The 10947-nt window shown below is 38.1% G+C and overlaps 1 protein-coding gene across 1 annotated transcript; it reads right to left on the minus strand.

Annotated features, from left to right (window-relative positions):
* Positions 1–726: 726 nt before the first annotated feature.
* On the minus strand, positions 727–10234 carry trpc4b (transient receptor potential cation channel, subfamily C, member 4b). Its single transcript, XM_059331256.1, has 11 exons — positions 9982–10234; positions 9165–9567; positions 7068–7586; positions 3830–4166; positions 3446–3585; positions 2694–3007; positions 2388–2583; positions 2091–2285; positions 1750–1791; positions 1542–1631; positions 727–1456 (listed from the first exon to the last, which is right to left on the minus strand). The coding sequence occupies exons 2-11, from the start codon at positions 9540–9542 to the stop codon at positions 896–898; spliced, it is 2772 nt and encodes a 923-aa protein (XP_059187239.1). The 5' UTR covers positions 9543–9567; positions 9982–10234; the 3' UTR covers positions 727–895.
* Positions 10235–10947: the final 713 nt, after the last annotated feature.

A 10947-nucleotide genomic window follows, 5' to 3' on the forward strand; every position in this document is an offset into this window, starting at 1 on the left:
TTATTTTAGAAGCACTGCTTTTTGAATTAGTAGGTCTTTATTTGATTGCAGAGTAAAAAAATTTACATTACAAGTTACAAATTTGCACCGCAATACAGATCACAAGAGGGCCCTTCAGTTGTAGTATATGACACACCTGGTTGAGGAACAAATCTTGCAATAAAATATGACCTAGATTGCATTGCATGCCTCTTCCACTCACACACCAGTATTAGCAGTCAAACATTCCTTTACCCTTAGCAGGTTAAGAAGGTAATGGTCGAGTAAAACAGCTGACTATGAATGAGCGTAGTGTAGTGGTGCTACATTGCTTGTTAATCATCTGGATACTTTGTCCAAATCAAATATAGAATTTGCTCATCATTTTCAGCTAAACTTATCATGTGTTCATTTTTTAATGTATTCCTGTATAATTGATTTAAGCAAAAAAGGATATGATACTGTAAGTATATGAGGAGTAATATATATTTTTCCATAGACAGAGAGAGATTTCCAGAGACAGAGAGACTTTTGCATATCATAGTAAGAGGACATTTCAAGGTAACAGAGCATTAGATAGGCAGCCAACTGTCAGGGCTCTTTGGTATTAAATGCTCAAGGTAAAATATGATAAGCAACTTGCTTCACAATTCCCTGAGCATCAAGTTAGCACTTACTGAGGTCAGTCCCCATTCAGTAATATATCTTCCATCATAAGAGATGAATGCATATAATATAATGTGATATAACAGAGTATTATATCAGAATAGATTATTTCAACTGAATATATAGTTAAACTTCTTACTATGAAAGAATTATGTGACTTTGATTAACTGTTTTACAACCGGTAGATCATTTAATGAAAGTTCCAATCCAAAAGTGTTAACAACATTAACATCTCTCACTTGAAGACAGATTATTTTTTTATTTTTTTGGGCCCATTTGTCACTTTCTTAGTGTGTTCTTTGCCAGAATGTTCAATCCCCAGAGTATCCTTCTCCACTTTCTGTGAGACTTCCACAATTGCTTTCTCAATCTGAAGTTGTTCTTGTTTTTGTTCACCAGATCCCAATGTTTCTTTCTCGGATAATGACTGTATTTCATCACATTTCTGAGAGGAGGGTCTGCTCTGTCTCTGCAGGGACCTGGCATCTGAGTCATTCTTGGAAAGCTCGTTCTGAGCCTGTCCTATGCTGGACAGAACAACTGGAACATTTGCTTGCCTGTTAGAGTCCACAGACCTGATGGTGATAGCGACCCCACTGTTTCCGGTGGGGCTGGGGATTGGAGTGGGTATATCAAACACGGTCAGCTTCTGTTGAGGATCGTCAATAGGGAATTTGGGAGAGTACTTGAATGGGTTCCCTGGGTAAGCCAAGGTGGAGGATGCAATGGTACCTGCAACCCCACCTTGAAGTTTACCCTTCATCATTCCCACGACTTCATAGCGGAAGCTGGAGATATCCTGCTTAAGCTCCTGTTAATTGTTGAGAACCAGATATTAAATAACAGCAGATACAACAAAGCAGTGTAAGAAAAAAACATAATTGACCACATAATACCTTGAAATTCTCTTCTGTCAGCCCTTCTGCTGTCTTGGCATCTCTGATCATGGCGGCCACATACCGCTTCACTAGGTTCTTCAAAACCTCCTAAAAATACACATAATTTTTTTTAAAGCAGAGCTACATATTAATTTTGTTTCATCAAAATGACAAAGTCAAAAACAGTATATCAAAACTTTACAGTACATTGAAAACAAGTTACTACCTGATACTCATGGTTTAATCTTACGCTGTCTGCTGCACGCATCTACAATCAAAGGAAGAAAAAAAAAGGTCCATTGACAAAGCATAATGTTATTTGTGGTTGCAATGGTATGGGTGGGTTGTGGGTAAAAGGGTCCTACTTGCCTTCTCCCAGGAAAGGTCTTCTGATATATATTAGCTTAATGACTAAACAATTTTTTAAGATAATAAGTAAGTTATTCTTAATTTTTTGGGGGGCCACCTGCTTTGAGGCTATAATATCATACTACCTGACTAGGTTTTGAAAATGTATGCAATACAGGATTAGTAACAGATCAGAGTAAATCTCTAAAAACTCCTTACCCCCAAAGTTTCAAAGGTAACAAGCCTTTTTATGCTTTTTCGCATAAACAAATGCATCCTTATCCATCCAATTAGATAATAAACCGACTTTGGACTGGGTATGATATTGAATGGAGATGGCAAAGTTCCCCCTTCTTCAAAGTAGCTCATCCATAGTTTAGTTCTCGCAAATTTCCATTCTATATCTGCATGATCCTGAAAGCAAAAACAAATAACAATTAATCAAAACCTTTTGCAAAGGAATACAGGACAAATTAATGTGGTATAACTGTAGAATAGGTAAGCTACAGAACTCACAGCAATGTGCTGGTAGGAGTTATTCATCATAGCAATTAGCATGTTCAGAAGGACTACCAGGGAGATGACATTGTACGTGCCAAACATGGTAGTGCCCACAAACTCGGTGAATTGATGGTTGGGTTCCACATTCGTCACATAAAGGGAAATCAGGCCAAATACAGACCAAAATAATGACTGCAGTGTCTCGAACAGCCTGAAAGCAAACAACCATACATCACACAATGTGCTGCTAAGAAACAAACATATTAATTATTAACAATACAGAATTTGTCAGGAACAATTTATTCAAGAAGCCAGACTTGCGTTGAGAAGGCGTTGTTTTGCTGATTACAGCGAATACCCGTGCAATTGTTGCCCATATCTTTTTCATAATAAAAGTAGAGCTGGTTGAGGCCATTGGCGAAGGCTAACAGCACTAGACAATAGATGAAGAGAAACTTGAGGATGTCCAGAAGCATGCGGCCCAGTGAGATCTGTAAGGGGCCTAGATGGGAGTTGGCAGTGAAAAGGCAGATGAGGCGCAAGGAGCTGAAGATGTTGGCAATGGCAAACAATGCCTCTGCAATCAAAGTTGGATGCCACATTTCCCAGGTTTCTCTGCTTTTCTTCCCACTGAACTGTGAAAAAGAAAAGGAGAACAACGAATACAGAGACTACCTAAAGACCTTATACATCATTTTACACTGAAAAATGTTTTGCTATTCAACAAGTGGCTATGCTCAGAAATATTATGTTATATGGTGACCATTTTTAACCTATATAGAAGAAAAAGACACCACTGATATCGTATTCGAGTTTCATACTACTGAACCCAAAGTGTGTGTGTTTGTGTATTTATCTTCAAAATTATATTTATTTCTTTTGCGTAAATTTTACATTTAAGTGTCACATGGTCTTCACTGAACTTATTTAAATGTACATGTAAGTGCTTATGGAATCAATTCTGCTTGATGACCACCAATAAAGTAAAAAAAAAGGGGGTGGGGGGGGTGTATAGTGTGTCTGTCTGACTGTATGAATAGCTGTATCTCATTGCACTGTAAAATGTACCATACCTTTACATAGGCAACAATTTTCAGAGAAATTGTTGCAAGATACAAGGAGTTCATTATGAAGTCCATTAAGTTCCACCAGTCATCTATGTAGTCTTCAAAACCGCTATCCCACATCTGTTTTATCTCCGTCCATATAAAACCTTGGAGAGATGAACAAACAACAAAGGTCATTTGACATTATAACATTGTCACTCAAGTATTCACAGGAAAAATAAAAATATGTGACAAACAAGTGTGCAGATAGTTCCATATAGTCATGGTTAAACCAAGCACCTGAATTTGACTTTTTCCAAATGTGAGACAACAGTGTACATATGTACAACAGTGCATGATAACATGAGAATGAACAGCAATCTTTAAGAGCTTGTGTTTATGTGATGTTACCAAGCACCCAGGGCAGGATCATCCATTCCACAGTGTTGGGTGCGGGGCCTTGAATCGCAGGGTTTGCAGAGGCTATATGCTGCGAAGCCAAGAAGAGCAGGAAGAGGAAGGTCAGATAGGACGCAGTGTGACAGATGAACTTGATGAAGGGCTTCCGGATGAATAAGCCATAACGGCTCTTCGGAGTGATCAGGTATAAGATGCAAAACAGTGGGAAGAGGACACCAATGAAGATGCATGTGATAAGTTTTACTGCCCAGTGACGCCTCCTCCAGCCTGGAAACTCATCATACCACCGAGACGCCAGCAGCTGCTGACAGTTGGGCTGAGCAACAAACTGAGAGAAAGGGAGAGACAAAGAAAGATATGTTACCAAAAATGAAATGCTCCTTTATTTAAGTCCTTGTATTAGAAATCCACAGAACAAAAGTTATTAAGCTTAAACTACTGCCATCCATCACCTACAAACAGTACACATAAACAAAATTATATACAAACAAAATACAAATATTTAAGACAGCAAGGACACAAAATTTCAGTGTCCTGCTCAGTTTTCTGGAATAAACACTTAAAATTCCAAGCTTATTATATGAGGCATATGCACCAACTCCACTAATTTTCTGTATAACAACCCAATAAAGCATTTGAGTAATATACACTGGTAATTTGTACAAAGAGTACCAGCAGACATTTGAAAAATGCCAGGACCAAAAAAACTCTCCATTATGGATGTAACATAGATTGTTTCACCTGCAATCTGAAACTCTCTCAGGTAACGTTAAAATGACGAAAAACAGTCGATCCACATCCTGCTTAAAGCCCACAGCAAAGACAAAATATAGGGATGGAAAACATGACCCCAGCTTTTTACCCCATTGGAATGACAGAAAGGGGTAAGACACTAATGAAATAATGTTCAGCAAACCAACTGCTAAAGCTGTCTATATTATATTATCACAACGAATCTTACATCAGATCACATGAGATGTAAAAGAGTACATGTGACTTGTGAGATACAGAAATCAATAACATACTTATATTGTAAGCATGCAAGACAAAAGTTTCAAGTGTGCAAACATTTCTGAAGAGCTCTCTAATCCTCGTTTGTTTGTTATGTTTAGAAGTGATTGACTGTGAGATTTGATATCAACATCTGCTGGACATCTGCAGATGGTGACTGAAGTTCATTTCAGCCTAACCAAGTTACCGCCAAATGGATCTCCACTATGGTACTATAGGGCATTAAACTGTGGGTGATGAGGTCATCTATCTAGAATCTGACTTCTTAAATGTTTCCTATCTGTCCTTGTGAGATGGTAATATGCCATAACATGACTGGAGGCAAAGGTGACATCTGGTAGGAACAGATTTTGTCTGAGGACATTTTTGGAAGGTGAAAAAGGCCCCATCGGTGTGTCACACCATCCTCTTTTTCAAAATATTAATCCTGTCCTAAGGCACATTCATTGTGATGACATACTGTCTAGTGCATATCAATCGAACAAATTAATAACATTTAATATGTTTATTTGCACCGCAGACTATTTGACACTATTCTATTCACTATTCTTCTATATTTGATAAACCACATCATTAAACTGCCATTTTATGTATTTTTGCATGTATTCTGTATATAGAAACACTACTTACACAGACATTTGTTGTTGTATAAAACACTAGGGGGTTGGAGTTAAACACTTTTTGAAGTGGCCCTGGCTCATAGAATAATGATTAAACAACAATTATGTCAAATTTTAAAAAATGTTAAATTTTAAACCAGAAAATCCACAGCCTCCAGTTATTAATACAGTGTGTGAGGCAAAATAACACCCTGATTTTTTATAATTTATAAGTACACAACAAAAGGCAACATAAATAATGTCCTCTATTTTGCCTTTCGATTAAACACAACTGTGATCTTCAAATGCATGAACTAAATACACTGTATCATCTTCATGTATCAATGTAACATTTAGTCTGAAATCAACCAAATAAATCTTGTGCAAAACACCCATCTGTGATAAAACAATCGCCACTGAGCCTGTGAAGTTCAGATGCAAAACCTTTTGCCATAGAGAACAATTGTGGCACGACATAGGGCTGCCAACAGTCACACTAATCTTCATTCTCACATTGCCAACTGTCTCATTAAAATATAGAAAAGCCAAACATTGCACGGAAAGACTCTTAAATTCTTAAATGCTAAAATTCAAATCTAGAAGATGAGCAGTGCACAGATGGTATGAGCCTTTATCTCTGCAAATACTACTCGACTGCTGTGTTCAAACAAGACCCAAAAGCTTGGCGTGGTCTCTTAATGAGTGGAACAAATAAGACACCCGCTGAAACTCAGTATGTACTTTATAATTTTGCCTGTTATTCAGGAAAACACACACACACACACACACACACACACACACACACACACACACACACACACACACACACACACACAAAGCTAAACTTCCTTTCACCTGTGTAAATTCAGTAAAATGTTATAATGCCACTGTTCACCTAACCACTATAATAAAGAAATACTACAACTAATATTGTATTGTTGTTTTCTGTGGCCAAAGATCCATGCAAAGTATATACATTTTCAGATATAATCCATTATAAAGCTTGTGTAATGCTTACATTCTTACTTGATTCACATAAGAAAAACATTGACACACTGTTACTGCCACTGTGTAATCACAATGTGGAAATCTACTGTCTCCATTTCACACCAAATGAGAGAAAGTTGGCATTGCATCCAGGGGATAAATACTCCAAAGAAGATGTTAAAAGACAGTAAAAGGTTCCCTCCCTAATTAAAATATTATGAGTGTGTATTACAGGAAAAGGGCCATCACTTATTCCATCATTACCCCCAATTATCCAATTGTCATGGGACTGTCTGAGAGTGCTACTGTAATGCATTTGTAAGAGCCAGCCTGGCAATTATATGTTGTTTCAAACTCCCCAAGGACATCTCCACCCATCTCAGGCCATTTACAGCTCATCTTGGCACCATTCTTGTTATCTTGCACATGTTTTTCAAACAATCTAATTCCTTGTACTTGTACCATGAGTGTGAATATATTCTCTGTATATAAATGTCAATTGATATAATCAAATGTATGTCAATTCTCTGTATATCTGTATGTTTACCAAGACATTTTTCATTGTACTGCTGAGGGCCACAGCAGTTATGTGACATAGAGGATATCACAATCACAATCAACAAAGAGCTTACCTCTTTCTGGCAATATTTGATAGCCAGCTTCAGTCGGGCCAGATCATTAGTGTTCTCATCCAGCAGAGGGTCGGCGTCATCACGGTAGTTGAGAATTATTTCCAACTCTTTAGAGCTTCGGGTCTGGTCCAAAAGGTCCTTTGCAAACTGCTTACACATATGAGCCAGCTCCTCATACTCTGACTTGAACTCATTCTCTACCATGCTGAGCTCCTTCAGCTCCCAGCTGAGTTGGAAAGCCGTGAGGAAAGGATCCTCACTGGAGAGGGCGATGAGAGATGAGCTGGCAAGGGCCTTGTAGATGTTAAGACGAGAGCGTGAGTAACGTAAGCAGTCCACGTCTGAACTGGACACACACTCTACACAGTTGCAACGCACAGCATGTGGCTGAGGTATAGAAACACCTCGCTGCAAGAGCAGTTTGATGATCTCATAGTTGTTGGTGTGGGCTGCAAGGATGATTGGAGTGATGTCTGGGGTGAAGTCTGAAAACTGTTTGTCCAGCAGAATTGGTGGAACCTTTCAGGAAGACAAGAGAGGAACACAAATGAACATGACATGAAACAGAACAGAATGAGTTCACAAAATACTCTAAATTCATCAGAAAGTTCACAAAACAACACTGCTTTTTAAACCCTTCCCAGGAAATGAAACAACTGGTTTGCATGTGTCTAATTAAATCTGTCTTGGGTCTCTGACCATCTTGTCTAACAGCAAGCACACAGCTAATGGCTTGTGGTTCAGCTGGCATCAAGATATCTTCCTGGTTGAAAGCAACTGCACCCTTTTTTCTTTTTTCCCTTCTCTTCACAGAATACACCATGTCGATTGCAGGGAGACCCAGTAGCGTCGAAAAGCATATTTACCAAGATGTCAAGAAGTTGAATGCAACCCAAACAGTGAGGAATTACTTTTTGTTGTAAAAGCTGTGGCAAAAAGATCCACAGCAGCACATGAAAGAGCATCAGTGCTGCAATTTCCAGGCAGAAAATAAGAGCTGGATTCCCAAAATAAGCACAGCCATGTCTTGAACCAAGAACGGAGCAAAGCACATTCATTTTCTTTAAATCTGTCAGTTTTAGATTAAAGAACAAATTACTGAAAAGCTCTTACTGAAGCCATTCAATTCAATCTGACATAACATTGACTTGGATGGTTACATTTTGTCGACTTTGTAGCTTAAAACAGATAGTGCTAATTTAGTGTTAATAAAAGGCAGGCATGTTATCAGAATCTCCAAATCTATTTTTAAACTGTTAATGCTCTTCAGGGTTGATGAGCACTGGAGTCTAGTCCAGGAGAGCAGGGTGGAGCCTGGACCAATTGTCAATTGATCCAAAAGTAAATATCGGCATCACATGAACAAATATCATCAGCTAGCAAGGGGCATAATTTGGAAGTAAATTTAAAAAAAAAAAAAGTGTAGTCTTGAACATCATACTTTGTCAAAATATTTTGTTTAAGAAATCCTGTTTAAGTTTAAGTTTATTTTATTTTTCAAAAAAAGGGGACTATTTTTATTGATGAACATTTACAAAATATAAATAAACAGGATTATAACCTGTAAGGGGTGAATTGATTTCTGGAAAATGAAAGAAATAAAAACATGATATTTACTGACTGATAAACAATCTGACTTGCAATTCACACAGACTGTATGAAAAGGATGTTAACAAAAAGAAAATATAATCGAAACCACTTTATACAGAAAGCCTAATGGGGAATTGCTGCTGACAGAGAGTCACTCTGATTGTCCTGCCCTCTCTTAACTGTGTTTCGTGATGCCATTACCATGACAAAGGCTTCTCGAAACTCCATACAAAGGTTTGAAAAATCTAAGTATGAATATGACTTGTTATGTTCTTAGCACAGAACAGTAATACCATAAGGTGGAATTGTCTTAATATGTTGTTGCAGAAGTAAAGTTGCTCATAAAAAGCTTTGTGAACACCAAGTTGAACACAAAAGGGTAAATAACAGAATAACTGAAAATGACAAAGGCAAGAAAGGTTAACAATAAAGAAAGGCCTTAAATGTCTGGGGAAAAAAAAAGAAAAACCAAACTGTGTATAGGATGTTATCATGAATCTGCAGTACCTGTTTTTCCCCACGTGGCTTCTTGTGGTTGAGCAGCAGCTCCACAGCCCCCACCACTTCTTTGCGGATGGCATGTAGCAGAGCATCACCCACATATACATTAAAGCTGAGCAGCAGCTCAATGATCTCCAGGTTCTCATTTTCAATGGCAATGAGCAGAGCTGTGCGCCCCAGGGGGTCGATGCAGTCAATGTTGATCCTGAAGTAGATCTCAGCCTCCTCCAGGGCTTGTTTCACACTGCCATAGTCCCCCTTCTCAACAGCCCCCAGGTAGGCCCTCTCCAGAGCAGAGAGCTCAGACTCTGCCCGCACAACCTGCAGGGGGATGCGGTCTCTGTATGAGGAGTTGTCAGTTTTCCTGTAATACAGCTGTGACATTGTTGCTACAGCATCACAGCCTCAACTGAGAATGTATGGGAAATAACAACACAGAAAATATGAGATCAACTTACAGCTTTGAATACATATACATGTCAAAACAGTGCTTTCTGTCCATGAACAATGCAATATTATTTAAACTTTCAGAAAAGGGCAGGTCATTTTAGTATAGAGTTAGTTTGGCCAAAAATAATTATTTTTGTGAATAACATATCATGAATTTTATTGTTGAAACATGTTACTGGTAAACTGAAAACACTCTTCCTTTGCTATTCACAAAGCATTTTGGTAATTCACATTACCATAAACATGTTGTACATGTTCTTAAGAAAGAAAATCACTAGGCTACATCAGTTCGTTAAAAACGTGATTAATCACATAACCTGTCATAAACATACACCCAAAGCAACCATGCGCAAAAGAAACATTTAAACTTTACCTTCTTCCTGTTGCTTTTCCAGATGTGATTTACTCCAGAACCACTCGACGAGGAACCAGAGGATGCGGCTGTCAGACAGCAAACTTGCGTGTTCGGATCCTCATCTCATCACTAAAGCCTCACCACTAGAGATACTGTAACTTGTTGGCATGTCACGCACTCCCCTACCCACCCCTTTCGCTCTCTCGTCTGTCGGGGCATTAAGAAACTATTACTGCCCCACACGTCTCTGCAAAACACACGCGTCGGGATGAGGTGGGAACAAGAGGCAAAATACTCTCGCACACTGCGCGTTTAAAACTCATCGGCAAAACAACCATTGCTGCTCTTACACTTGGGTTTGCAGCTTCACAGTGTAACAAGTGCTGGGGGAAGCGGTAGTTTCCCATACAAAAAAACAAACAAATAGCTATATCCACTTTTTATTTTCTTGTAAAAGTGATGCCATTATTATTATTATTATTATTATTATTATTATTATTATTATTATTATTATTATTATTATTTTTAATTAATATTGATCAATCATGTTAGTGTTCTGGGCATTTAGGAATTTCAATGGAAGTGTAAGTGGCCTATGCAATTATTATTATTATTGCAATGAATATTATTTACTTTTCTGACTGATTCAAGTCTTGAAGCCTCTGGTGCTCATTCATATTTCCATAAAACCCAAGCCGCTTATAAGATCTTTAAAAACCCCTAAGCAGGACAAAATATGAGCTAATATGAGATTTCTTATTGGGTAAGACAACTGGCTGCATACTCACATCGAGAGATGCATTCACTTAAAGAAACATACTCAAAATGGTAAGATGTATGCATTATGTCACAGGACTATTATTGTGACGTATTCCCACAAATTGGTGTGGAATGGATTAGGACATTTATTTTAGATTAAGTTTAAGGTTCAGTTTTTTAAGCAGAAGAGACGCCATTGAACGAGGCAGCCACAATAGAATGAAT

Source organism: Centropristis striata, chromosome 4 (genome assembly GCF_030273125.1).
Source record: "Centropristis striata isolate RG_2023a ecotype Rhode Island chromosome 4, C.striata_1.0, whole genome shotgun sequence".
Classification (NCBI taxonomy): domain Eukaryota; kingdom Metazoa; phylum Chordata; class Actinopteri; order Perciformes; family Serranidae; genus Centropristis; species Centropristis striata.

Coding starts and splice junctions, on each gene's coding strand:
- trpc4b (XM_059331256.1), bottom strand. CDS start 9,542: ATGTCACAGCTGTATTACAGGAAAACTGACAACTCCTCATACAGAGAC. Junction 4,167..7,067: donor TCAAATATTGCCAGAAAGAG/GTAAGCTCTTTG, acceptor CCTTTCTCTCAG/TTTGTTGCTCAGCCCAACTG. Junction 1,632..1,749: donor GATTAAACCATGAGTATCAG/GTAGTAACTTGT, acceptor GTGTATTTTTAG/GAGGTTTTGAAGAACCTAGT.